Source organism: Schistocerca gregaria, chromosome 4, assembly GCF_023897955.1.
Source record: "Schistocerca gregaria isolate iqSchGreg1 chromosome 4, iqSchGreg1.2, whole genome shotgun sequence".
Classification (NCBI taxonomy): Eukaryota; Metazoa; Arthropoda; class Insecta; order Orthoptera; family Acrididae; genus Schistocerca; species Schistocerca gregaria.
The window spans coordinates 785,227,280-785,252,732 of NC_064923.1; the positions used below are offsets into that span (position 1 = coordinate 785,227,280).

Genomic DNA, 25,453 nt, shown 5'->3' on the forward strand with positions numbered 1-25,453 from the left:
TTGTTAGTACACTTGTCAATCAGTTTTATGGCACTAAAGTCTTCCTGTACTCTTGGTTGCCCTGTTTTCCTTTCAATAATATTCAAAATTGCTTTAATTTTATTATCAGAGTTACTGATCTCAGACATGATACACATGTTTCTGGACTTTTTAATAACTTTTCTTAGTACCGCACAATAGTTTTTATAATACTGAACAATTTCGGGGTCAGTACTCCCTCTTGTTGTTAGATACTGTTCTCTTTTACGGTTGCAAGATATTCTTATTCCTTTAGTTAGCCAAGGTTTTTTATATGTTTTCTTGGAATTATGTTTCACTACTTTTTTGGGAAAACAATTTTCAAATACCCTTAAAAATGTTTTGTGAAATAAGTTATATTTCAAGTTTGCATCAGGTTCCATATACATTTCATCCCAGTCTAGCTCCTTTAGTCTTTCCCTAAAGTTTGCAGTATTTGTATTGTTAATTGAACGCACTGCTTTGAAATTCTGATTTGATATACTGCATGGGGCTATGTCATGTACTGTAACTAGCTGTGCACCATGATCTGAAAGACCATTCTTAACAGGATAAGCATTTTTGTCCTTAAACTTATCTTGGTCTATAAAAAAGTTATCTATCAATGTCCTGCTGTTCTTTGTTATCCGAGTAGGAAAATCAATGACGGAGCTCAAAAAGAAAGAACTGAGAAATACTACAAGGTCATTTTTCCTATTACACTCTTTCAGGGAATCAACATTGAAATCCCCACAAATGATAATTTGCTTCCCCCTGTCTGACAGATAGCACAACAAAGCATCCAAGTTTTCTAGAAATAGCTGGAAATTCCCTGAGGGGGACCTATACACTGTTACAATTATGAAAGTGCCATCATTTAGTTTTAGTTCAGTGGCACATGCTTCCATATGTTGCTCTACACACAATTTTTTAGTTTCTAAATGTTTTGCGCTGTGGAAGCTTTTGACATATATGGCAGCTCCTCCTCTCATCATATTATCTCTACTTACATGTGCAGCTAATTTGTACCCATTGATGCTAACCTTTACCATATCAGTGACAATGTGATGCTCAGACAGGCATAGTACATCTATTACATTCTCAGTTTCTATATCTTCTAAACAAAGAAGAAGCTCAACAATTTTATTCTTCAATCCCCCAATATTTTGATGAAATATACTAACATTTTTCATTTTACTTTTATGAGTATCTTGAACTTTTTTAACATCTTTAGTACTTGCCTGGCTGAGGCTGAGGAACAATTGACAGGAATTGGGAAAAGAAGTACAGTAGAAGAAGAATGGGCAGCTCTGAGGGATGAAGTAGTGCAGGCAGCAGAAGATAAAGTAGGTAAAAAGACGAGGGCTAGTAGAAATCCATGGGTAACAGAAGAGCTACTGAAATTAATTGATGAAAGGAGAAAATACAAAAATGCAGTAAATGAAGCAAGCAAAAAGGAATACAAACGTCTCAAAAATGAGATCGACAGGAAGTGCAAAATGGCTAAGCAGGGATGGCTAGAGGACAAATTTAAGGATGTAGAGGCTTATCTCACGAGGGGTAAGAGAAATACTGCCTACAGGAAAATTAAAGAGACCTCTGGAGAAAAGAGAACCACTTGCATGGATATCAAGAGCTCAGATGGAAACCCAGTTCTAAGCAAAGAAGGGAAAGCAGAAAGGTGGAAGGAGTATATAGAGGGTCTATACAAGGGCGATTTTCTTGAGGACAATATTATAGAAATGGAAGAGAATGTAGATGAAGATGAAATGGGAGATACGATACTGCGTGAAGAGTTGACAGTATACTGAAAGACCTGAGTCTAAACAAGGCCCCAGGAGTAGACAACATTCCATTAGAACTACTGATAGCCTTGGGAGAGCCAGTCCTGAGGAAACTCTACCATCTGGTGAGCAAGATGTATGAGACAGGTGAAATTCTGAAGGTGGCAGGGGTAAAATACAGGGAACGAAAGGCTATTTACAATTTGTACAGAAACCACATGGCAGTTATAAGAGTCGAGGGACATGAAAGGGAAGCAGTGGTTGGGAAGGGAGTGAGACAGGGTTGTAGCCTCTCTGCGGTGCTATTCAATCTGTATATTGAGCAAGCAGTAAAGGAAACAACAGAAAAGTTCGTAGTAGGTATTAAAATCCATGGAGAAAAAATAAAAACTTTGAGGTTCTCCGAGGACATTGTAATTCTGCCAGAGACAGCAAAGGACTTGGAAGAGCAGTTGAACGGATAGTGTCTTGAAAGGAGGGTATAAGATGAACATCAACAAAAGCAAAATGAGGATAATGGCATGTAGTCAAATTAAGTCGGGTGATGCTGAGGGAATTAGATTAGGAAATGAGACACTGAAAGTAGTAAAGGGGTTTGTTACTTGTGGGGCAAAATAACAGATGATGGTCGAAGTAGAGAGGATATAAAATGTAGACTGGCAATGGCAAGGAAAGCATTACTGAAGAACAGAAATTTGTTAACATCGAGTATAGATTTAAGTGTCAGGAAGTCGTTTCTGAAAGTATTTGTATGGAGTGTAGCCATGTATGGAAGTGAAACATGGACGATAAATAGTTTAGACAAGAAGAGAAGAGAAGGTTTCGGAATATGGTGCTACAGAAGAATGCTGAAGATTAGATGGGTAGATCACATAACTAATAAGGAGGTATTGAATAGAATAGGGGAGAAGAGGAGTTTGTGACACAACTTGACTAGAAGAAGGGATCGGTTGGTAGGACATGTTCTGAGGCATCAAGGGATCACCAATTTAGTACTGGAGGGCAGCGTGGAGGGTAAAAATCGTAGAGGGAGACCAAGAGATGAATACACTAAGCAGATTCAGAAGGATGTAGGTTGCAGTAGGTACTGGGAGATGAAGAAGCTTGCTCAGAATAGAGTAGCATGGAGAGCTGCATCAAACGAGTCTCAGGACTGAAGACCACAACAACAACATGTCAAGGGAACGGAAATGTTAAATTATGAGTATTTGTTTCAAGTTTTTTGTTTATTTAAAACAACTTTAATTATTATAGTCCTTGCCACACACATAAGATTATTAAAATGGCTATTATATTGAGAAATGTTATTACTGTATTATTCATTAAGGTTGTGAGCAGGTTCTAGTACATTACCAACTGAGCGTGACTACCTGTACCACTCAGATTCACAGAGAAATACGTTGTCTTTAACAAGTGGCAAAGGAAGATTCAGTTATGTGAAACGTAGTGAAGAGAAGTACACTAATTACCTTTATACCCATTACTCATTTCCGCTTGCCAGTTCTGTACTGGAAGAACTTCAATGTGTGTTAATAAAAATGTAAGTAATTTATCAAACAATGGAAACTCAACATAGGATTTTCAAAAATGTAGGAACTACACTTACATAGAGTTTTTTGCCAGAGCCTTCATCAGTAAACACACACACACACACACACACACACACACACACACACACACACACACACACACACACACACACACGAGACTGTCAACTCCAGCATCTCGAATCAGAATGCAACTATTACGTGGGATGCAAGCAGCTATCTGGAGGGGGTAGAGAAGGTGAAGGGATAGCAGTGTACAGGTGGGGAGAGAGATGAATGCTGTTTGCTGGAGTGTGCAGAGACTACAGTGCCAGCAGGTGTAGTGTCAGGAATTTGTGGGACAGCAAAGTAGGGAAAAAAACGGAGCAAAAAAGGAGAGGGGTGGGGAAAGACAGGTGGATGCGTTGGCAGAGGTATGCAAATAAACAGGATGGGGGCATGAGAATGGAGAGGAGATGTAGGACAGAGGGAGTGGAAACTGTTGGGTGGAAGGTGAGATGAGAGTATGTTACCGTAGGTTGGGGACGCGATAATTACGAAAGCGGAGAATGTGCTGGAAGGATAGTGAAGCAGTAACTGAAAAAATGTGTCATGCTTAGCTTCATGTTGTGCCACAGGATGGGCTACTTTGCTCTTGGGCACAGTTTGGAGGGGGTATTCATCCTTTTGGACAGCTGTTTGGTGATCATACCAGTATAAAAAACTGTGCAATGATTACAGCAGAGCTGCTAAATGACATGGATGCTTTCATGGGTGGCCCAGTCCCTGGTGGTGTAGGATAAACCTGTGACACAACTGGAATAGGAAGTGTTGGTTGGGTGGATTGGGAAGGTTTTGCGCTTGGGTCCTTCACAGAGATATGATCCTTGTGGCTAGTGGTTGGGATCTAAAGTGGCATAGGGATGGACTAGGATGTCCAAAATGGTCCATAGAACATGAAACTAACTAACTATGTGTTATAAATTATATTAAGCTAATTGTGTGTAAATAAAAAAAAAAGTGTATAGTAGGGGCCTATCGAATGAGGCAATCAACTGTTAAAGACACAAACCTCATATTTGGGAGGATAGGGTTCACCCTGTCCAGCCATCTTGATTTGGGTTTTCCTGCATCACCTCAGGCAAATGCCAGGATGGTTCCTCCATCAAGGCCATGGCCCACAACCAGTTCTATCTTTATAGGGTGTAGATATGTATTCTGCAACTTCAGCTATTGATTTTCACCGTATTACAATGACAAATATTGTACCATTGTGAGATGATCCTTGGATGAATAAAAATGATAAAAAATAAAATTTCAAAAAGTGTCTTCCAGGTAGGATCACAATAAACAGGTAGTTTTTTTATGTACAATGAAATTACACAATGTGATTTTTTTCACACATTTCCTTTCCCATGAAGTGATAAAAACATCTGCTATACTCGAGGAGTGTGTTATCCGCAAACAAAAAAGCGCATACAGTTAGTGCAGTATTTGTATAGTTCAACACAAATGTATATCATCATTAATCTCACTGTAAATCGTCAGCAGTGTCTGTTCCTTCAGATATTCATGCATGTCTGAAGGACATTTGCATCAAACTATACATACACTTGAAATACAGGCACTGCACAAACTATACTTCATGCTAAATCATGGGAAACTGACGAGAACAACATTGTCTCCTCCTATGAACAGTGTGTGAGTACTATGGGACATAAGACACTATGGTGTGTGCAGGTTTGGGTCAGCCCAGGTGGCGTGCATGGATAGCTAAAGTGGTTGAGGCAACAGCCATCGACAAACGGGAAGTCCAGTTTGAGTCCTGAGCCAACCCAAATTTTCATATGTCTATAGTAAACCATATGGCTGATGTAATATTGTATTCACTATTTGTGAATACATTTTATGAAATCATCATCATCATCATCATCATCATCATAAGTGTTCTGCCTAAAGGCAGGTTTTCACATGGTAGTTCTCCAGGCTGTCTGGTCTTCTGCTATCCTCTTCAGGTCTGCATAATTTCCTCTTCCCTTTATGTCGTCTATCATCTTTTATCTCTTTTTCCTCTCAGTCTTCTCGCACAAACCAATCCTTCCAAAGCATTTACTAGCAAGCACTCCCTTCTCAATGAATGCCCCAACCTGTTCTTTTTCCTTTCTCTTACAACCTTCAGCAGACATCTCTCACCAATCCTTTCCAATGCTCTTTCATTACTCATTCTTTCCATCCAGCTTATTCTCTCCATTCTCCTCCACATCCATGTCTCAAATGCTTCTAACCTTTTTTCATCCTCTTGTTTCAGTGTCCATGTGTCTGCCCCATATAGTGCCACACTCCAGACAAACATTTGCCAAGTCTTTTCTTTAGTCCTTTATCTAATTTGCCACTTGTCACATAAGAGTCTCCTCTTTCTGTTGAATGCCTCCTTTGCTATGGCAATTCGAGTTTTCACCTCCTGGTGACATCTCACGTCTTCAGTTATTGTGCTTCCGAGATATTTAAATTCACTTACTTGACTAATGGTAGATTGTCCTATTTCAATATTGGACAGTCTGCGCCTTGTACTGATGACCATACTCTGTTTTTGCTGTGTTTATTTGCATCCCATATTCCACACAAGCTTCGTTCAAATCTTTGAGCATGTTATTCACTGTCTGCTCACTTTCTGCCACTAATACCATGTCATCAGCAAATCTTATACATTCTATTCTCTTTCCACCAATACATATTCCTCTTTTCCCATCTAAGCTTTTCACAATAATCTCTTCAAGGGACACGTTAAACAACACCTCGGTCCAATGCTGCTTCCTTCTGACATTCCATTTCCAATCCTTATCCTTACTTTCTGGTGTAAATATAGATTCTGTATCAGTCATCTCTCTTTCCAATCTACTCCTTTCCTCTTCACCATATCCATCAGCTTGTTCCACTGAACTCTGTCAAAAGCCTTTTCTGAATCTATAAAAACGGCAAAGATTTCTCTACCCTTTTCCATATATCTTCCCCTATATTTCTTAGCAGGCCAATAGCATCTCTTGTTCCTTTCCCCTTCTAAATCCGAACTGCTCCTCTGCAATCTCTCTATTCAGCTTGCCATATAACCTTCTATTCAACACTCTCAACACGACTTTAGATGCATGAGGAATTAGACTAACGGACCAGTGCTCTTCACATTTTTTAGTGTTTCTCTTTTTGTCTAATGGTATCATAACTGCTGCAGCGAAGTCCTCAGGCCATTCCCCTTTGTCATATATCTCGTTACAGAAGTAGACTATTTCTTTTCTTGCTTTGTTTCCCAGGCTCTTCAACAGTTCTGCTGGTAAATCATCTATTCCACATGCCTTCCTATCCTTCATCTTCTTCAGTGCCTTTTCTACTTCTACTTCCCTTTCCATATTCCGGCACATATTGCTCCTCTTCAACCTTAATTTCGCTTTGTATTTCATCCCCCTTATGCAGACATTCAACATATTCTTGCCATCTGTTCAAAACCTCCTGGGATTCTTCTGCTAGAGTACCATCCGCTCTTTCTATTTCCATGTTATTCCTCTTTCTTTTACGTTCAAAAACTATCTCACTAGCCAGTCTATACATCATTTCATACTTTCCCTATCTCTCCATTTTCTCTATTTCGTTGCATTTCTGTTTCATCCTTTTTCTCTTGCTTCTTCAGTTTCTCTTCTTAATTCATTATTCGGTTTCCTGTACCTCTTTTTGCCTTCTTCAGTTTCTACACTTTTCCACTTTCTGCACTCTTCTGTCTTTTTCAACATGTTTTCTATCATCTTTTTTTTTTCCTGGTGCTTTGGGATACTCTAATTCCTAGTACTTCTTTGGCAGAGTCCATGAGTCCTTCCCTCATTTTTTATCCACTTGTCATTAACACTTTCATCAACACTACCTCTTTGCCATTTTCCCATAAATCTGTTCTCCAAATCTGATGCCTTTACTACCTCTTCGAGTCTTTCTATGTTTAGTCCTTCCTTTGCTTTACCTTTCCAGACTTTTTTCAACTTCACTTGTATTTCTCCCATCACTAGATTGTGGTGTGAATTTATATCCGCTCCTGGATAAGCTTTAGCATTCTTCAAACAGTTCCTAAACCTTTTTTGTATCAGGATGCAGTCCAGCTGATATCTTTCCCTATTCAAGTTTGATATCCATGTGTAACATCTCCTTTTGTGGTATTCAAATAATGTGTTACCCACTGCTAATGAATCTTCTTTACAGAAACTAATTAGTCGTTCACATCTCTCATTTCTTATTCCTAATCCAAAATTTCCTACTGTATCTTCATCTCTTCCTTCACCCACCATTTCATTCCAGTCCCCCATGATGATAATGCAGGCATTTCTATTTTCTTTCTCAATGAGTTCTTGTATTTTCTCATAATATTCTTCCACTTCCTCATCTCTGTGCTGGCTTGTTGGCATGTATACCTGTATTAATACCAAATCTTTTAAACTACCCTTCAGTCGTATCATCATCAGTCTTCCATCAATATATTGTACAATTTTATGAAAAAGCATCTCTAATGTACTGTACCATGGCTTTGTAACATAACTGAAATGCAGGTGGAGATAATACCAAGTACCCCTCTGTGTGATACTAGAACCCTCATTGATTTCCACAGTACAGCTACATTAGTAAATTAGGGCAATCTGAGCAGAACGTCATTCTTTCTACCATTCTAAAAAACAATGAACATACTTGAACTACATAGTCTTCTCTAAGCACTCACAACAATCTCCAAGGACTGCTCTACTATCATTGTTCAGGGACAAATGCATTCTAATATTGCTTAGAAATCTACTTTCTCTCACTGCAACATCTCTTAAAGCAAACTGATAAAGAACTACAGGAAAACTGACGGTAGGAGCTGCATAATTTGGAGACAGGATGTGAGCATGCAGGCCTAGGCATGTGTAGAAGCTAGTTGAGGTACCACACCAGTGCCTTCATATTGTACGTAAACTTGTAATAGTATTGACCTTGTATTGCAAAAGAATCAACTTCTTTTTCCATCTCAGCTTAATGAATGTCTGTTGTTGAGAAGTGATCTATCAAAAGTAAAAAAAATTAAAGAATAGTGTAATTCAATACAATTTTCAATATATGACAGTCAAAAGCTACATCAAATATTCAAGTCTGCAGGAAAAGTTAATTTATTCTCTTCAAAGATTCTACAATTTATAGGTCCCAAGAGTATTTTAAATGTGAAGAAAGTCAACACTGTTGTAATCCCTTCTAAGTGGCTCAATAGTTATTAAGCAAATGCATAAGAAATCGAATGACTACTGTTTCATGCTAATTCCTTATTTACGCATTTCCCTTGTGTCACCAAAGCATCTTCGAGGGGATAGTTGACCGCCTGTGTGCTATCACAATTAAAAGTTATGTTTCTTGTCAGAATCAAGTAATGAAAACTACAGGTAGGAATATCAACAATGTAGGAAAAGACAGATTGCTACTTAACATAAAGACGACCCAGATCTAGATTTCTGGCAAATTCCATGAATCACTTAAGATGAATACCTGGGTGGTTATTTTAAGGGACATGGCCGATTTCCTCTCCTGATCTGAGCTTGCACCTACTGCTCCTATGTAATGGTTTAGGTTTATATTTAACAGTATGCTGTCTTTGTGCTATATCAGGTTTGGGTCCAAGTGGAAACGGATTTGCCAGCAGCCATATACAGTGAAACTTCTATATAACTTCTATATAACCACAAATTCTGAACACTGTATAGAGGAAAACACTATAAAGTGGAAGGCTTCCAAATAATAATTATTGGGCATTACTGAAGATTGGGATACCACTAATCAGCTTTGACAAATGGTGCCATAGATTACATTTTAAATTTTCACAACACTGTAATATGATATTCATTGCAAATGATCAATGTAACAAATGATTAGTTTTTTGTGTTAAAACATGGGGCCCAGTAGGTGGATGGGTGAAAGGAAATGGATCAGTTTGTACTGTAAAAAGTTATAACAGATTCTTAAGATATGACACCATTCTCCAAAGCTGACAGGTGGTATCCCGTTCTTCAGTTGACCAAATTGTAGAATATGAGCCAAATTTTGTTTATGATATACTGAACATACTACATAAAAACACAGTAAATGGTACAGATTAAAAAAGAATTAGTTACAAAAAAAAAAAAAATACTTTAATAATTAAATTATGGAATGGAACTTAAATTTGCACAAACTCTAGGAACCTACACAACCTGAAAATCACATACCTATGATTTTTAAAATATTCAAGCAAGCATGTTTGTTTTCTATTTCTCCTACACTCTATGGCAATCTTTTCTTGCTCCAAATGAGCAAAATTGAACTACTGTTCTGCCCTCAAGCCTATGGGCCATCATGTACCTCCTGAACGTTTCAAAGCCTTCAGCTGCCTTAGTATATGAGGGCACAGGGTCATCTTCCTTGTCACTGTCACTTTCACTATACTATTATTCTCCAAACGTCTCTCTGCAGTCAGCTCCTCAATACTTTGTACTCCTGTGGTTGCCATGTTGTCATCCACAGCCACAAAGTCCTCAAAAGTGACAGAATCACTGCCTATTAATTCCCAAAACTCTTGCAAATCACTTGCAACGTCTTCCACAGGAGCTGCAATCTGATTCTGACAGAATCCCACTTTTTGAAACAGTTTTTAATAGTTTCAGCACTGACTTCCCTCCATGAGTACATAATTAAATTCATTGCCTGTAAAATACTTTCACATTTCTCAGAAAGGATACATCTGGTGGATGTGCTGCACATCTGTCCACAAACAGCAGCACTTTTCTTGCAGCACTCCCCATTTTGGCATCAAATTCTCCGAGAAACTGAAATGGCGCCAAAAAGATTGCAAGCAGAATGTGAGTCACATATCACATGACCGAGTTCTGCCGCTGACACATGAAACACTGAGTGCGGGCTTTCCGAGCCGGTGCCAACAGTGAATTCACAGAACATAAAATGATGTGTCTACATCCAGCCACTTAAACGTTATAAAGAGGTAAATAATTGACCAGGTTTCCAAAAACATGAGTGTTACATGGAGGAAATTGTAATATAGATGAAACGCAGTAAAGAGGAAAATTTAACATTGTTTATATGGGCTTTTAGTTGGGGCCGAAAAAAACGGATGTAACATAGAGGAAAACATTATATGGAGGAATGTTATAAAGAGGTTTCACTGTAGCAGGTTTGGCCACTACCCCACTTACAGCAACTTAATCTGGGAATAGGTAAAGTCAAGTATCAATAGTTTCATTTTATACAAATGTAAGGTCTCGTACAACCCGAACACATACTATTAAACGTGTATGGCCATTAATAGAACCATATTTATTATTGGTTCCCTGTTATTGCTATGCTTATGGCCATAAGTAAAAGACAAGCTCAGTGTGTTCTGCTTTGGCAAGTTTTAAAATTTATACAAAAATATCTATAATATATATCTGGTTGGAAACTAAGCTTATTTTATTAAAGTAGGTTTATTTCAAATATTTCTGTTATTTTTATACCAATATAGACCCAACTAATAGTCATGCCCCACCATCTCATAGTAATTTATCCTTTCCATGTTTCAAAATATGCAACACAAATTACAAAATGATAAAATTTTTAAATAAAAGTTTTTTTTAGACACCCTGAGAATAACAGATTTCAATATTCTCTCAGCGATGTAAAAAATACACTGTTGGCTACTGTTAAGGGAATGTAGGTTGCTGCTCAAGTTATACAAAGCCACAAAAACATTAAATTACCACTCTACTTCCACAAAAATCTACTGGGCAGTGTGGCCCTTACTACCTTTTTTTTTTTTGGAGGGGGGTCGGGGGGGGGGGGGGGGGGTGGAGATGTTGATGGACATGGTTCTGGACTGTTCCAATATGGCGGTTGTTCCATTTTCTAAGGAAAGACTATGTGTCTATGCCTAAGCTTATTCAAAAGCCACATTTGTGAAGTTCTAAGGCTGCATTGCAAACAATCAACCAGGGAAAAAGTGATTATATGGTTTTTTGAACAGAGAAAAGTTTTGGCACAAAAGATGCTGAATATTAATGAGGGCAGAGTATGTATTGCAGGGGAAAAATTAGAAACTGGTAGCAGGAAGTATCTGAATGATAAGGATATGTTACCTTACCCTTACAGGGTTTTTAATACAGGTGAAACCTCTTTCTGGTTCCTAAAGTGGAATTAATAGTTTGTTACTAGTTCAACTATTACAATACTGTTCCACTCAGCTGCTGTAACTTCTATTTACTTTATGGGCGCTTGTTTTCTTATACGCTTGTATAAAGCACAAACTACATTCTCTCCAGTTTTATTATAACAATCAGTGACCAAAAGTGGAAACCTGACTGACCACTGCTGTAGTTGATGCAGCCAAAACTTGTGAAATACACCATTTTGTATTTTTTCCCCTTCTTCGATAAAAATTAGAACATTTGTTCCCACGTACTTGTAATGTACAGTCTTTGAAACATTATTATATATTATAACAATATTTTGAAGTAACCTTTTTTCCCCCATAGTAAACATGTTGCCTATCTTGAACTGGCCTTACGATGGCCATAAGTGGTGCCATGACCCTGTAGCAATCAGTCGCAAATAATGTTTATTGCACAACCAACTTCCGGTCACAGTGTGGATACCGTCAGTGCAGTAAATGTAAGTTAAAACATTAAAACCACTAAGTCCCAACTGGACTGATTGCACTCAACTTTTGACTTGACCAGTTCAGTTGGAATTGTGTGAATATATAAGTCCCTTTAACATTTTAACTTACTGTTACACCTCTGAAGACAGCCAAACATTGAGCAAAATACGGATTTGCAATAAAAGTTATTTGGGACTGATTGCCTTACCCTATACTATCTCAAGTAGCGATTTCTAGTAAAAAAAAAAAGGCCTAGGTTTCTAGATCTCTAACAGCGTTACATACATATGTTTAAGTACAGTCTTCATGCATGTGTATGGGTAAAGAGAGATGAAATTACATGTCAGCCTGAATAAAAATATGTTGTGTAGAATTATCTTAAATGTAATGCACATCCAATACCCCTGTAGTCCCATAAGATACAAAATATCTTCATATATGAACTATTACAATAAAAACAGCCAAGATTCATAAGCTTTTAATTCATGTAGGTAGCACACAATTTATTAAGACAGTAAAATCCATAGTAAATAAAAAGCCTCGTCGATAGCTTTTTACATATCTCATTTTATCACAGTAAGCTGACACAAAAATCAATTATCTTTAATTTTTGCAGTCATGGTGGTAAATTCATACAGTACTAAGCCATTAGCCAATCCTGAGAAGATAATTACTAGTACCTAATTATAATTCAACGAATAAGTATAATTGTACGTATAATGAACTACCACTTCGGTTTACAATTTTAATCATGCATCAACAAACATAACTAGTCAACACGGATTTCTAAAAACACAATAATTCATGGTAGCGACGCAATCTTTCTCATTCTTACACTGAACTGACTTACTTTAGACTGACAATGTGTCGTGTTTTCTCAATTCGTTCAAAAAATAAAATTACTTATAGTATCTGATGCTGTGTTGCCTACAGATTTCTTCACAATTTCATTTACAGTACATGTAAGCACTGCATATCTGCTTTGTTCATTTACATCAACGGATGCCCTGTTGTAGAAAGAAAGATATGTCACGTGCTATCTTATCTGCATATTTTAAATAGATCGCTATCAAGCCTACTACAAAATCTATCTTTGCCACTACTGCTGTAGTGTTGTTTAGTGTGAGCTGTGAGTGATACGTCTTGCGATGCCGTAAACATGGGCGCAAAGTGCAAAGCAAATATCACCTACCGAAAGACCTGCATATTCCTTATCAGTCATTTTTATGAGCTCTTGCAGCAATCAGGAACGAGAAACTCCACATGTAAAATGAAATGTCTCATTCAACTGCTCTGAACTTCATTGTCAAAAATTCAAAATAACATTCTTCCCACAACAACACATCTCCACTAACTTGTCGACTGTCGAGCAATATCTGTGAGTTTCACAGTTTTTTTTTTTTTTTCTGCTTCGTACGTACAGTTGCTAAATCCACGGCCACTGCTGAAAAATCCCTCAAAATAAATAAGCCAATACTGATCAGCTAACAAGCTCTGAAACATAGCTGTATTTATATCAAACAATGAAAAAAGCAAAGAAAAATATAATTTTATTTACACCAGTCAGTGAAAATCAAAAACTGTTACAAGGTGTTTGTTTTCCAGTCACAATTTTTTTTGTCCAAACGAGGCCACTGTATTAATTTCTGGAAAGCTATCGCCTTATCACACCTGAATCATGTATTGTACTACCCATGAAGACGTGTGAAATGACAATGGGTGCATCTGTCTACATATAAGCGTTGAACGTGGGTCAAAGACGCTTTGTTCATTGGTTGTATTGCCGGTGTGCGGTGCTACCGTACTAATAATCAAGCTCGATTTTTTTCCTACAGCTGTATGTTTGAACAACATTATACAGTGTCTCGTGGAATAATTAGTATTATCTGTATGAGTGTCATCTGGCATGTTCCGAAGCCAGAGGAGTGATAAAGTTTATATTTGCTGTGATGAGATTTGCAGACAATGTATAGGAGGAGTTTTCCTGTGATCTGTACAAAATTGCGATGCGTGTTACACGAGCATCGACGAAAGATAAGGCCATCTGACCGAGCAGATAATTTATTTTATTACGTTAGGCAAATTCATAGCGCCCGTAGACTGCTGGAGAAGGACAACACATACAAGAGACAACTGGTAAAAGCTGAAGATTTCGAGAATATAAAGGACAAGAGTAAAGAAACGTATCTGGAAATGGTTCATATATATGAGAATAGTTCGGTTCAAAGACGTGGACATGTAGAATTTATCTATTCGGCTATGAAACACATGAAGGAGTTTGGCGTGCACAAGGATTTGGAAGTGTACAAAGCGCTTATCAGTGTGTTGCCTAAGGGGAAATTTATCCCAACAAACATTTTTCAAGCTGAGTTCATGCATTATCCTAAACAGCAACAATGTATTATAGATGTGTTAGAGCAAATGGAAGACAATGGTATGTATGATTTGTAGCTCATTTTGGGATTAACTTTAGTCGTTTTCTTCTACATCTGTACTACGTAAATTACTATTAAGTGTGTGCTAAATGGTACTTACCATTATACCACATATTAGGGCTTCTTCCCATTCCATTAGACTGATCTTGGCTTCGTGGGCCAGCTGTAGTATGTAGTTCCTCCCTTAAAGGAACGTAAGCACATGGAACTGATTCTTACAGCACACAAAAATTTTACATAACAGCTGTAGTAAGGTATTAATGCATTCATTACCAATATGGAAAATTCTGACTCTAATTTCTGTCCATACACATTAATAGCACTTAATATGAATGTATCAGTTTCACCAGTCAACTATGATCATAATATAACAAGTGTAGATTGAGTCAGTCAGTGTAGTTGCTATATTATGGTTTGAGTGGGGCAGGGCACAAATGGTTTAATTCATACTTAACTGGAAGAATGCAGAAAGTTGAAATAAGTGGTTCATGTAATGTTAATACAACAGCTGATTCCTCAAACTGGGGTGCTATCAAGCACGGGGTCCCACAGGGTTCGGTCTTAGGTCCTTTACTGTTCTTGATATACATTAATGACTTGCCATTCCACATTGATGAAGATGCAAAGTTAGTTCTTTTTGCTGATGATACAAGTATAGTAATAACATCCAAAAACCAAGAACTAAGTGATGTAATTGTAAATGATGTTTTTCACAAAATTATTAAGTGGTTCTCAGCAAACGGACTCTCTTTAAATGTTGATAAAACACAGTATATACAGTTCCGTACAGTAAATGGCACAACTCCAGTAATAAATATAGAATTTGAACAGAAGTCTGTAGCTAAGGTAGAATTTTCAAAATTTTTAGGTGTGTCCATTGATGAGAGGTTAAACTGGAAGCAACACATTGATGGTCTGCTGAAACGTCTGAGTTCAGCTACGTATGCTATTATGGTTATTGCAAATTTTGGTGATAAGAATCTCAGTAAATTAGCTTACTATGCCTACTTTCATTCACTGCTTTCGTATGGCATCATATTCTGGGGTAATTCATGGTTGAGTAGAAAAGTATTCATTGCACAAAAACGTGTAATCAGAATAATTGCTGGAGCCCACCCACGGTCATCTTGCAGACATCTATTTAAGGATCTAGGGATCCTCACAGTAACCTCGCAGTATATATATTCCCTTATGAAATTTGTTGATAATAATCCAACCCAATTCAAAAGTAATAGCAGTGTGCATACCTATAACACCAGGAGAAAGGATGATCTTCACTATGCAGGGTTAAATCTGACTTTGGCACAGAAAGGGGTAAATTATGCTGCCACAAAAGTCTTTGGGCACCTACCAAACAGCATCAAAAGCCTGACAGATAGCCAACTAACATTTAAAAATAAATTAAAAGAATTTCTAGATGACAACTCCTTCTACTCATTGGCTGAATTTTTAGATATAAACTAAGTATATATATATATATATATATATATATATATATATATATATATATATATATATATATATATATATATTTGCACATATGATTATACAAGTCTGGAAACCACTGCCTGAAAACATATGCCTAGGTAAACAGTGTTTAAACATTGTGGCTGTTTATTTTGCAATCATGTCACGAATTATTTTTCATATTTTTGTTTGTAGATTTCATAAAATATTTTAATATTTTGTGTAGTAGTTGTAAAATCTGAGATACTTCTTAGGCTAAGTAAACACTGTTTGACTTGTGTTAGAAGAAATTAACAATAAGAAAGTCTTTTAAGTAATGCTTTTGATAGTAATGTGTAACACAGAGGAAGTGTTCTATGCAAGGCCACACAATTGAAATTGGTTTAGGCCCAAATGAAAAACGCAGAATTATTTTTGAAAGTGCATACTTACGTGATGAACAAATATTACACATCAGTACCAACAATAATTGCTACGTAAGACTGTATTTTGATGGGGATGTTTGCAAATGCACTTATATTGGGGCTTGCTTTGTATGTGGAATCATTATTGAACATGTGGTAGCTTGTCCTGTTAGGCATAGGTATCGTACTAATAATGGACATGATGCATTGATATGGCAATACTACTTTATTGCTTTTAACCTGTCATGCAAGCTGTCTAAAAGTTTCTAAACTGATCTATGTGGTCGACCCAGGTGTTGCACTCGGCTGCGAATTTTGTCCAGTCAAGTTTGATGATGACTGGTTCATCGGAGTCCGAATTAGTGGTCTGCATAACGAGAGGGAAATGACGACATGGGTTGTCGTCCATTTATTTCGGATCTGTGTCACAAGTAGGCAGCAAGGGAGAGGAAAGGATACGGGGTGCACTGATAGTGTGCGCGCCTGGGGGCGGGGAGGGGGGGAGGCTCATTCGACATGTTAAGGAGGCTATTCCAGCTGCCATTGAGGGAACAGGATGCAATCAACTACAGATTGTGGTGCATGTTGGAACAAATGAAGCCTGGCATCTGGGCTCAGTACTGATTGTGCCCTTTGTTTCTGCATTGAGTGGAAGGACAGAATGAGAGACTTTGAAGGGTCTGTGACAAGCTAGGCTGCGACTTCTTGGACTTGCACCATAGGAACGAGAACTGTAGTCTCCCCCCCCCCATGCAGGTCAGGTGTGCACTACACATCACATTCTGCTACTCAGGTAGCTGACTATGTGTGGGGTGCACACTAGGGTTTTTCACATTAGCTGATTCTCCATCCAGTCCCAATAACAATAACTGTCGGAAACCCAGAAGGATCAGTGTAAGAGCAAAGGAAATGCCCTCCACAGGCGAGAGTCTTAAATACTTATGGTAAACTGCCGAAGCATTTGCAGCAAAGTGCCAGAGTTCGAAGCACTCGTGGGAAGCAGTGAAGCTCACATACTACTAACTCAGAAAACTGGTTGAAACCTGAAATGGATAGCAGTGAGATTTTTGGAGAAAATTTAAATGTGTATCGGAAGTATAAGCAGATGTGGAGTTGGTGTATTTTTCGCAGTAGGCAAGAAACTCAAATCCACAAAGATAGAAATTGAAGCTGCATGTGAAATTATTTGGGCAAGACTAAGTATCAGGGGTGGACATAAAGTGATCATTGGATCCTTCTTTTGCCCATCAGACTCATCTCCTGATGTAACCAAACACTTTTCGACAAAAACCTCAGTTCAGCTGTTTGTTGTTGTCGTTGTCGTTGTTGTTGTTGTTGTGGTCTTCAGTTCTGAGGCTGGTTTGATGCAGCTCTCCATGCTACTCTATCCTGAGCAAGCTTTTTCATCTCCCAATACCTACTGCAACTTACATCCTTCTGAATCTGCTTAGTGTATTCATCTCTTGGTCTCCCTCTACGATTTTTACCCTCCACGCTGCCCTCCAGTACTAAATTGGTGATCCCTTGATGCCTCAGAACATGTCCTACCAACCGATCCCTTCTTCTAGTCAAGTTGTATCACAAACTCCTCTTCTCCCCTATTCTATTCAATACCTCCTTATTAGTTATGTGATCTACCCATCTAATCTTCAGCATTCTTCTGTAGCACCACATTCCGAAACCTTCTCTTCTCTTCTTGTCTAAACTATTTATAATCCATGTTTCACTTCCATACATGGCTACACTCCATACAAATACTTTCAGAAACAACTTCCTGACACTTAAATCTATACTCGATGTTAACAAATTTCTGTTCTTCAGTAATGCTTTCCTTGCCATTGCCAGTCTACATTTTATATCCTCTCTACTTCGACCATCGTCAGTTATTTTGCTCCCCAAATAGCAAAACTCATTTATTACTTTAAATGTCTCATTTCCCAACCTAATTCCTGCAGCATCACCTGATTTAATTCGACTACATGCCATTATCCTCATTTTGCTTTTGTTGATGTTCATCTTATATCCTCCTTTCAAGACACTGTCCATTCCATTCAACTACTCTTCCAGGTCCTTTGCTGTCTCTGACAGAATTACAATGTCTTCGGCGAACCTCAAAGTTTTTATTTCTTCTCCGTGGATTTGATTTCCTACTCCAAATTTTTCTTTTGTTTCCTTTACTGCTTGCTCAATATACAGATTGAATAGCATCGGGGAGAGGCTACAACCCTTTCTCACTCCCTTCCCAACCACTGCTTCCCTTTCATGTCCCTCGATCTTATAACTGCCATGTGGTTTCTGTACCAATTGTAAATAGCCTTTCGCTCTCTGTATTTTGCCCCTGCCACCTTCAGAATTTGAAAGAGTATTCCAGTCAACATTGTCAAAAGCTTTCTCTAAGTCTACAAAGGCTAGAAATGTAGGTTTGCCTTTTGTTAACCTATTTTCTAAGATAAGTCGTAGGGTCAGTATTGCCTCACGTGTTCCAACATTTCGACGGAATCCAAACTGATCTTCCCCGAGGTCAGCTTCTACCAGTTTTTCCATTCGTCTGTAAAGAATTCACGTTAGTATTTTGCAGCTGTGACTCAGTAAAGTGATAGTTCGGTAATTATCACATCTGTCAACACTCGCTTTCTTTGGGATTGGAATTACTATATTCTTCTTAAAGTTTGAGGGAATTTCGCTTGTCTCATACATCTTGCTCACCAGATGGTAGAGTTTTGTCAGGACTGGCTCTCCCAAGGCCGTCAGTAGTTGTAATGGAATGTTGTCTACTCGCGGGGCCTTGTTTCGACTTAGGTCTTTCGGTGCTCTGTCAAACTCTTTATGCAGTATCATATCTCCCATTTCATCTACATCTACATTCTATTCCATTTCTATAATATTGTCCTCAAGAACATCGCCCATGTATAGACGCTCTATATACTCCTTCCACTTTTCTGCTTTCCCTTCTTTGCTTAGAACTGGGTTTACACCTGAGCTCTTGATATCCGTGCAAGTGTTTCTCTTTTCTCCAAAGGTCTCTTTAATTTTCCTGTAGTCAGTATCTATCTTACCCCTAGTGATATACGGCTCTACGTTCTTACATTTGTCCTCTAGCCATCCCTGCATAGCCATTTTACACTTCCTGTCAATCTCATTTTTGAGACGTTAGTATTCCTTTTTTCCTGCTTCATTATTGCATTTTCTCCTTTCATCAATTAAAATCAATATTTCTTCTGTTACCCAAGGATTTCATTAGCCATCGTCTTTTTACCTACTTGATCGTCTGCTACCTTCACTATTTCGCCTCTCAAAGCTACCCATTCTTCTACTGTATTTCTTTCCCCCATTCTTGTCAATCATTCCCTAATGCTCTCCCTGAAGCTCTCTACAACCTCTGGAGACGCCGGTAATCATGGGGATACTTTGGCAATTGTTTTCTCATCATCTACTATGTCTGCTCACAAGCGAAAGTTCAGTGAGTCTCAGCCACAGACAGTTCTTCCATCGTTGCCACAGTTCCTTGTTGCTTCTCGGTCGGATGAAGGTCAAGACTTCTCCAGTCAACCCTTCCATTATTCAGAAAGGTGTCGATGCATTAGCAGGTCCTGTAAAGTCTTGTTCCCGACTACGAAATGGCACCTTGTTGCTAGAAACAGTCAGTGCCCTCCAGGCACAGAAATTGCTGCGTACTTCACTGCTACACACCTTCCCTGTCCAGGTGGAAGCGCACCGCACTTTAAATTCATCACGTGGGGCCATTTATACACGTTCCCTCGACGGATTTTCCGAAGAGGATATTCAAAACTACCTGTCTGACCAGAATGTAATGGCTGTTCATCGATTCATGAAGAGGGTTGACAAGAACATTGTTCCAACCCGTACTGTCTCCTTGACATTTGACAGAGTTCAACTTCCATCGAACATAAAAGTGGGCTGTGAGATAATTTCTGTTCACCCTTACATCCCTAACCCTACGCGTTGCCATTGGTGTCAGCGGTTCAATCATACCAGCCAGTCCTGTTCCAATCCAGCCAAATGCGTTACGTGTGACAAGGATGCCCATGAGGTAGCTTTTCCACCTCCATCCCCTCATTGCATCAACTGTATGGGTGACCATGCTGCTTCCTCTTGAGATTGCCCCATTTTTTGAGATGAACAGCTCATTCAGGAAATCAGAGTGAAGGGAAAGGTGTTGACCTTTTCTGCTCGAAAGTTATTCGCCAGTCGAAAGCCCACTGTGCCTCACACTGGTAAAAATAACTCTGTCCTTTCCTCTCCTCGGCCTACTAAGGAGGCAGCCACGCAGACTTGTGATCTCATCTTTAGTGCCACGGTCGTCAGATCGGCCAGTGCAGAGATTGCCCATTCCATTTCCCCACTCTCACCTGCTCACTCTATGGCTCACCCTTCTTTGGGTTCTGCTAAATCTCGAGCCCCAAAATCAGACACCTGGACTTCTAAAAAAGAGCCTACTCGTGAAGACTTTCTATGTACCCCACCTTCACAACCATCGATTGCTCCTTCATCTCAACATCCTGTATCCAAGAAGGCTAATAAGAAATCTAGTTTCCCTCCTTCTCCGCCACGGTGTGTCTCATCTACAGCACCACATGGTGGTAACTGCCCTCGGCCGTCTTCTGTGTTGCCGAGGCGCACTGCTGGTGGCTGATCGACCGGCTGATCGCTGGTGGCGGGAGCTGCTCCTGAACAACCTATGGATCAGGATCTCCTGCCTTCGGCTGAATGCCATTCCACGCTGTCGGTTGCCGGCTCTGACCAGTCATTGAGTTGAGGGCAACCTTGGTCACAGTCTTCCCTTTTCTGTCCACCCTATGTCCAGTATCCATTGGAATATCAGCGGCATTTGAGCCAATCTGGATGAATTGTCAATCCTCTTACGATCCTACTCGCCAGTCATCTTCTGTCTTCAGCAAACAAAACTGCGTCCCCACGATCGCTTTGTTTTCCCCCATTTTCAGTCAGTCCGATTTCATCTCCCCTTTGTTGAAGGCACTCCAGCATATGGAGGGCTTATGATTCTTCTCCGTGATACTCTACATTATCACCCAATCCCCTTAAATAGTTCCTTCCAAGCTGTCGCTGTCCGTCTTTCCCTCTCTGGATACACCTTCACTCTTTTTACTGTATACATTCCATCGTCTGCATCAATGGCACGAGCTGATCTTCAAAATCTTCTTGGTCAGCTTTGGCCTCCCCCATTTGCTGGTTGGGGACTTCAATGCCCAAGACCCGATTTGGGGATCTCCGCGTCCTTTTCCATGCGGCTCACTATTGATTGACGTCTTCCACCAAATGGATCTTGTTGGCCTCAACACTGGGGACCCTAAATTTTTGTCTGCCTCCACAACAAATTTCTCTCATTTGGACCTTTCAGTTGGTACTGTTCCTCTAGCTCGGCACTTTGAATGGTTTGCTCTTCCTGATACACACTCGAGTGATCACTTTCCATGTGTCCTTAGTTTGCAGCCACAAGTGCCATCTATGCGCCCGAGATGCTGGAAGTTCGCCCAAGCTGATTGGACACTTTTTTCGTCTCTAGCGATATTCGATAACCGTTACTTTCCTAGTGTTGACAATGAGGTCACTCATTTTACAGAAGTTATTCTTACAGCTGCGGAACATTCAATATCTTGCCCCAGCACCCCCCCAGTTTCTTGGTGGAACGAGGCGTGCTGTGACGCAATACATGAGCGGCAATGTGCTCTTCGCGTTTTCCAGCACCATCCTACTTTGGCCAACTGTGTCTGCTATAAGCAGTTCCACGCGCGATGCCGTTGTGTCATTCGCAATAGCAAGAAGGCAAGCTGGGACTTTTTTACTAGCTCATTGAACACCTTCACTCACTCACTCCCTCCTCAGAAGTTTGGAGTCGGATTCGATGGTTATCTGGTGCGCCTAGTTTCTCCCTGGTCTCTAGGCTCACTGATGCACATGATACATTAGTCGACCCCGTCACAATTTCTAACTGATTGGGTCAACACTTTGCTGAGATTTCAAGCTCTTCAAATTACCTTCCAGCTTTTCTCCAGAAGAAACATGCAGCGGAAGCGCAACCTCTTGCTTTCTCCTCTCAAAATCATGAAAGCTATAATACTGTTTTCTCCATGTGGGAACTCCAACACGCAATCTCTTCTTCTCGCTCTTCTGCCCCAGGACCAGATGGTATCCACATCCAAATGTTGCTGCATTTATCATACCAGAGTCTGCGTTACCTCCTTCGCCTTTATAATCGAATTTGGACCGACAGTACTTTTCCCAGATGATGACGTGGAGCTATCATCGTTCCTGTTCCAAAACCTGGAAAGGACAAACATCTCCCCTCTAGCTATCGCCCCATTTCTCTTCACGTGTAGTGTATGTAAGGTGGCTGGAGTCCTGAAGTCTTTTAACACCTGCCCAATGCGGTTTCCGAAAGCATCGTTCTGCAGTTGACCATCTTGTTGCTCTCTCCACTTATATCATGAACAATTTTCTCAGTAGCAATATTTTTTGATCTGGAGAGAGCATACGATACCTGTTGGAGAACAGACATCCTCTCCACACTGTTCTCTTGGGGCATTCGAGGTTGGTTACCCCTTTTACTTTGTGAATTTATGGCAGAGCACATGTTTAAAGTGCGAGTGAACACTACTCTCTTCCGTACTTTCTCCCTAGAAAACAGGGTACCCCAGTGCTACGTGCTAAGTGTTGTACTGTTTGCCATTGCCATAAATCCAATTATGGATTGTCTCCTTCCTGATGTCTCGGGGCTCCCTCTTTGTGGGCAATTTTGCGATCTACTACCGCTCTCAACGGACCAGCCTTCTTGAACGATGTCTTCAAGGATGTCGCCTCCACTCTTGGAGCCTCGAAACTGGCTTCCGTTTTTCTCCCAGTAAGACTGTTTGTATTAATTTTTGGCATTGTATGGAGTTTCTTCTGCCTTCCATACATCTAGGCCCTGTCAACCTTCCGTTTTCGGATGTCGCTAAATTCTTGGGTCTTATGTTTGACAGGAAACTGTGCTGGTCCTCCCATGTTTTATTATCTTTTGGCTCACTGTCTGTGATTCCTCAACACACTCCGTGTCCTATATGGCACCTCCTGGGGGGGGGGGGGGGGGGGGGGTGGACTGAGTGGTCCTTCTCCACCTCTATCACACCTTAATGCACTCAAAATTGGACTATGGAAGCATAGTTTACTCCTCTGCTCGGCCGTCTATTCTTTGGCGTCTCGACTCTGTCCACCACCGTGGATTCCATTTAGTGTCTGGAGCTTTTTACACCAGCCCTGTGGAAAGCCTTTATGCTGAGACTGCTGAACCTCGGCTGTTCAATCAGCGAGCTGTCCTTCTGAGTCGTTGTGCTAGCCATCTGTCTTCCATGCCTGATAATCTGGCCCATGACTTTTTCGATGCCTCCTTTGATTTAGGGGATGCAGGCCGCCCTTCCTCCCTACTATCACCGGGAGTCCACTTCCGTCAACTGCTATGTTCTTTTCCCTTCCACTTTCCCAAAAACTTTCTTGACCACTTGGGGTACAGCACTGCCTTGGCTCTGGCCCCGAACCTGCCTGCTCCATGACATTTGTCAGTTTATCAAGGATGGTACCCCTTCTCTTGTTTATCTTCAGGCATTTGCTGCTCTATGTGCACAAATGAACGGTGCCACATTTATTTACACTGACGGCTCAAAAACATCGTATGGTGTTGGGAGTGCCATTATTGTTGGCGACACCCCAAATCTATTTCGGCTTCCCGACCAGTGTTTGGTTTTTACTGCGGAGCTTTACGCTGTTCCTCAAGCTGTCCAATACATTCGCCGCCATCAGCGGATACAGTATGTCATCTGCTCCAATTTGGTCAGCTCTCTCCTCAGTCTCCAAGCTCTCTACCCTGTCCTCCCTCTGGTCCACCGGATTCAGGACTACCTCCACTTGCTCCACTTGGGGGGCGTCTCTGTGGCATTCCTCTGGATCCCCGGACATGTTGGTATCTGTGGAAATGAGGCGGCGATATAGTGGCCAAGGCTGCAGTCTTTCTTCTTCGGCCAGCTATTCACATAGTTCCCTTCTCCGATCTACAGTGTGTTTTATGTTGTCCTGTTGGTCTTTTATGGTACGCACATTGGTTGATCCTTCCCAATAATAAATTGCGTTATGTGAAAGCTCTTTCCTGTGCTCGGACCTCTTCCTCTCGAACTCATCGTCAGGAAGAGGTAATTTTAAGTAGACTCCAGATAGGGCACTGTCTTTGTAGCCATCGACATCATTTAAGCGGCAATTCTCCCCCACTCTGTCCCCGCTGCTCTCAACTGTGGACGTTGAGACACCTTTCATTTGAGTGCTCCTATTTTACTCCGTTACGTGCCCGTCTACAGTTTTCGCCTGATATGTCTTCCATTTTAGCAGATGACACATGTTCAGCCGATCGCGTTCTCGAGTTTATTAGTGCCAGTGAGAAGATATCAGTCATTTGAAGCTCTTTTTGGGGACAATCAGCCCCCGTTCTATAGTGGTTTTTTAAGCTTTCCTTTGGTTTTTAGTTTCCCCACTTTTTTGAGTTTTGCTCCCATTGTTGCGCTAATGTCCCTAGCAGTTTTGCGCCCTAAAACCACAAAAAAAGAAAAAAACCTCTGGTTCTTTCAGTTTACCCAGGTCCTATCTCCTTAAATTCCCACCTTTTTGCAATTTCTTCAGTTTTAATCTACAGTTCATAACCAATAGATTGTGGTCAGAGTCCACATCTGCCCCTGGAAATTGTCTTCCAATTTAAAATCTGGTTCCTAAATCTGTCTTACCATTAGATAATCTATTAGACACCTTCCAGTACATTGTATGTAAGTTCCCCAACAATACTGTAATCGTCAGTGGAGACTTTAATTGTCCAACAATTAATTGTGAAAATTAACAGTTTTGTTAGTGGAGGGTGTGGTAAAACATCCTGTCAAACATTACTAATTGCCTTTTCTGAAAACTACTTAGGACAGATAGTTGGGAACCCCACTCATGATGGATGTATATTGGTTCTAGTGGCAACAAATACACCTGACCCCTTTGAGAATGTCCGCATCAAAACTGGTATCAGTGAGCATGACATGGTCGTAACAACAACAATTACCAAAGTACAAAGGCCAACTGAAACAAGCAGAATGATATATATATATGCTCAGTAAACTAG

The 25,453-nt window shown here is 40.1% G+C and overlaps 2 protein-coding genes across 5 annotated transcripts in view; one reads left to right on the forward strand and one right to left on the reverse strand.

Annotated features, from left to right (window-relative positions):
* The window catches only part of LOC126267434 (CXXC-type zinc finger protein 1-like), a 73,467-nt gene extending 60,202 nt beyond the window's left edge, over window positions 1-13,265 (reverse strand). Inside the window, exons 1-2 of one of the 3 annotated variants that reach the window (XM_049972690.1) lie at window positions 13,177-13,265; window positions 12,888-12,991 (exon numbers count right to left, since the gene is read on the reverse strand). Coding sequence is in view for 1 of the 3 variants with exons in the window: in XM_049972688.1 (XP_049828645.1) it covers window positions 13,177-13,206 (30 nt within the window). In the remaining 2 variants the exon portion in view is untranslated. Of the gene's footprint in view, window positions 1-12,834; window positions 12,992-13,176 lie in introns of all 3 variants that reach the window. The other 2 variants (XM_049972689.1, XM_049972688.1) reach the window with 2 other exon arrangements.
* Window positions 13,266-13,596: 331 nt separating this feature from the next.
* LOC126267435 (evolutionarily conserved signaling intermediate in Toll pathway, mitochondrial) overlaps window positions 13,597-25,453 on the forward strand; it is a 104,510-nt gene continuing 92,653 nt past the window's right edge. For both annotated transcript variants that reach the window (XM_049972693.1, XM_049972692.1), the window contains exon 1: window positions 13,597-14,418. In XM_049972693.1, coding sequence (XP_049828650.1) covers window positions 14,416-14,418 — 3 coding nt within the window. In that variant the 5' untranslated portion in view covers window positions 13,597-14,415. The remainder of the gene's footprint in view (window positions 14,419-25,453) is intronic.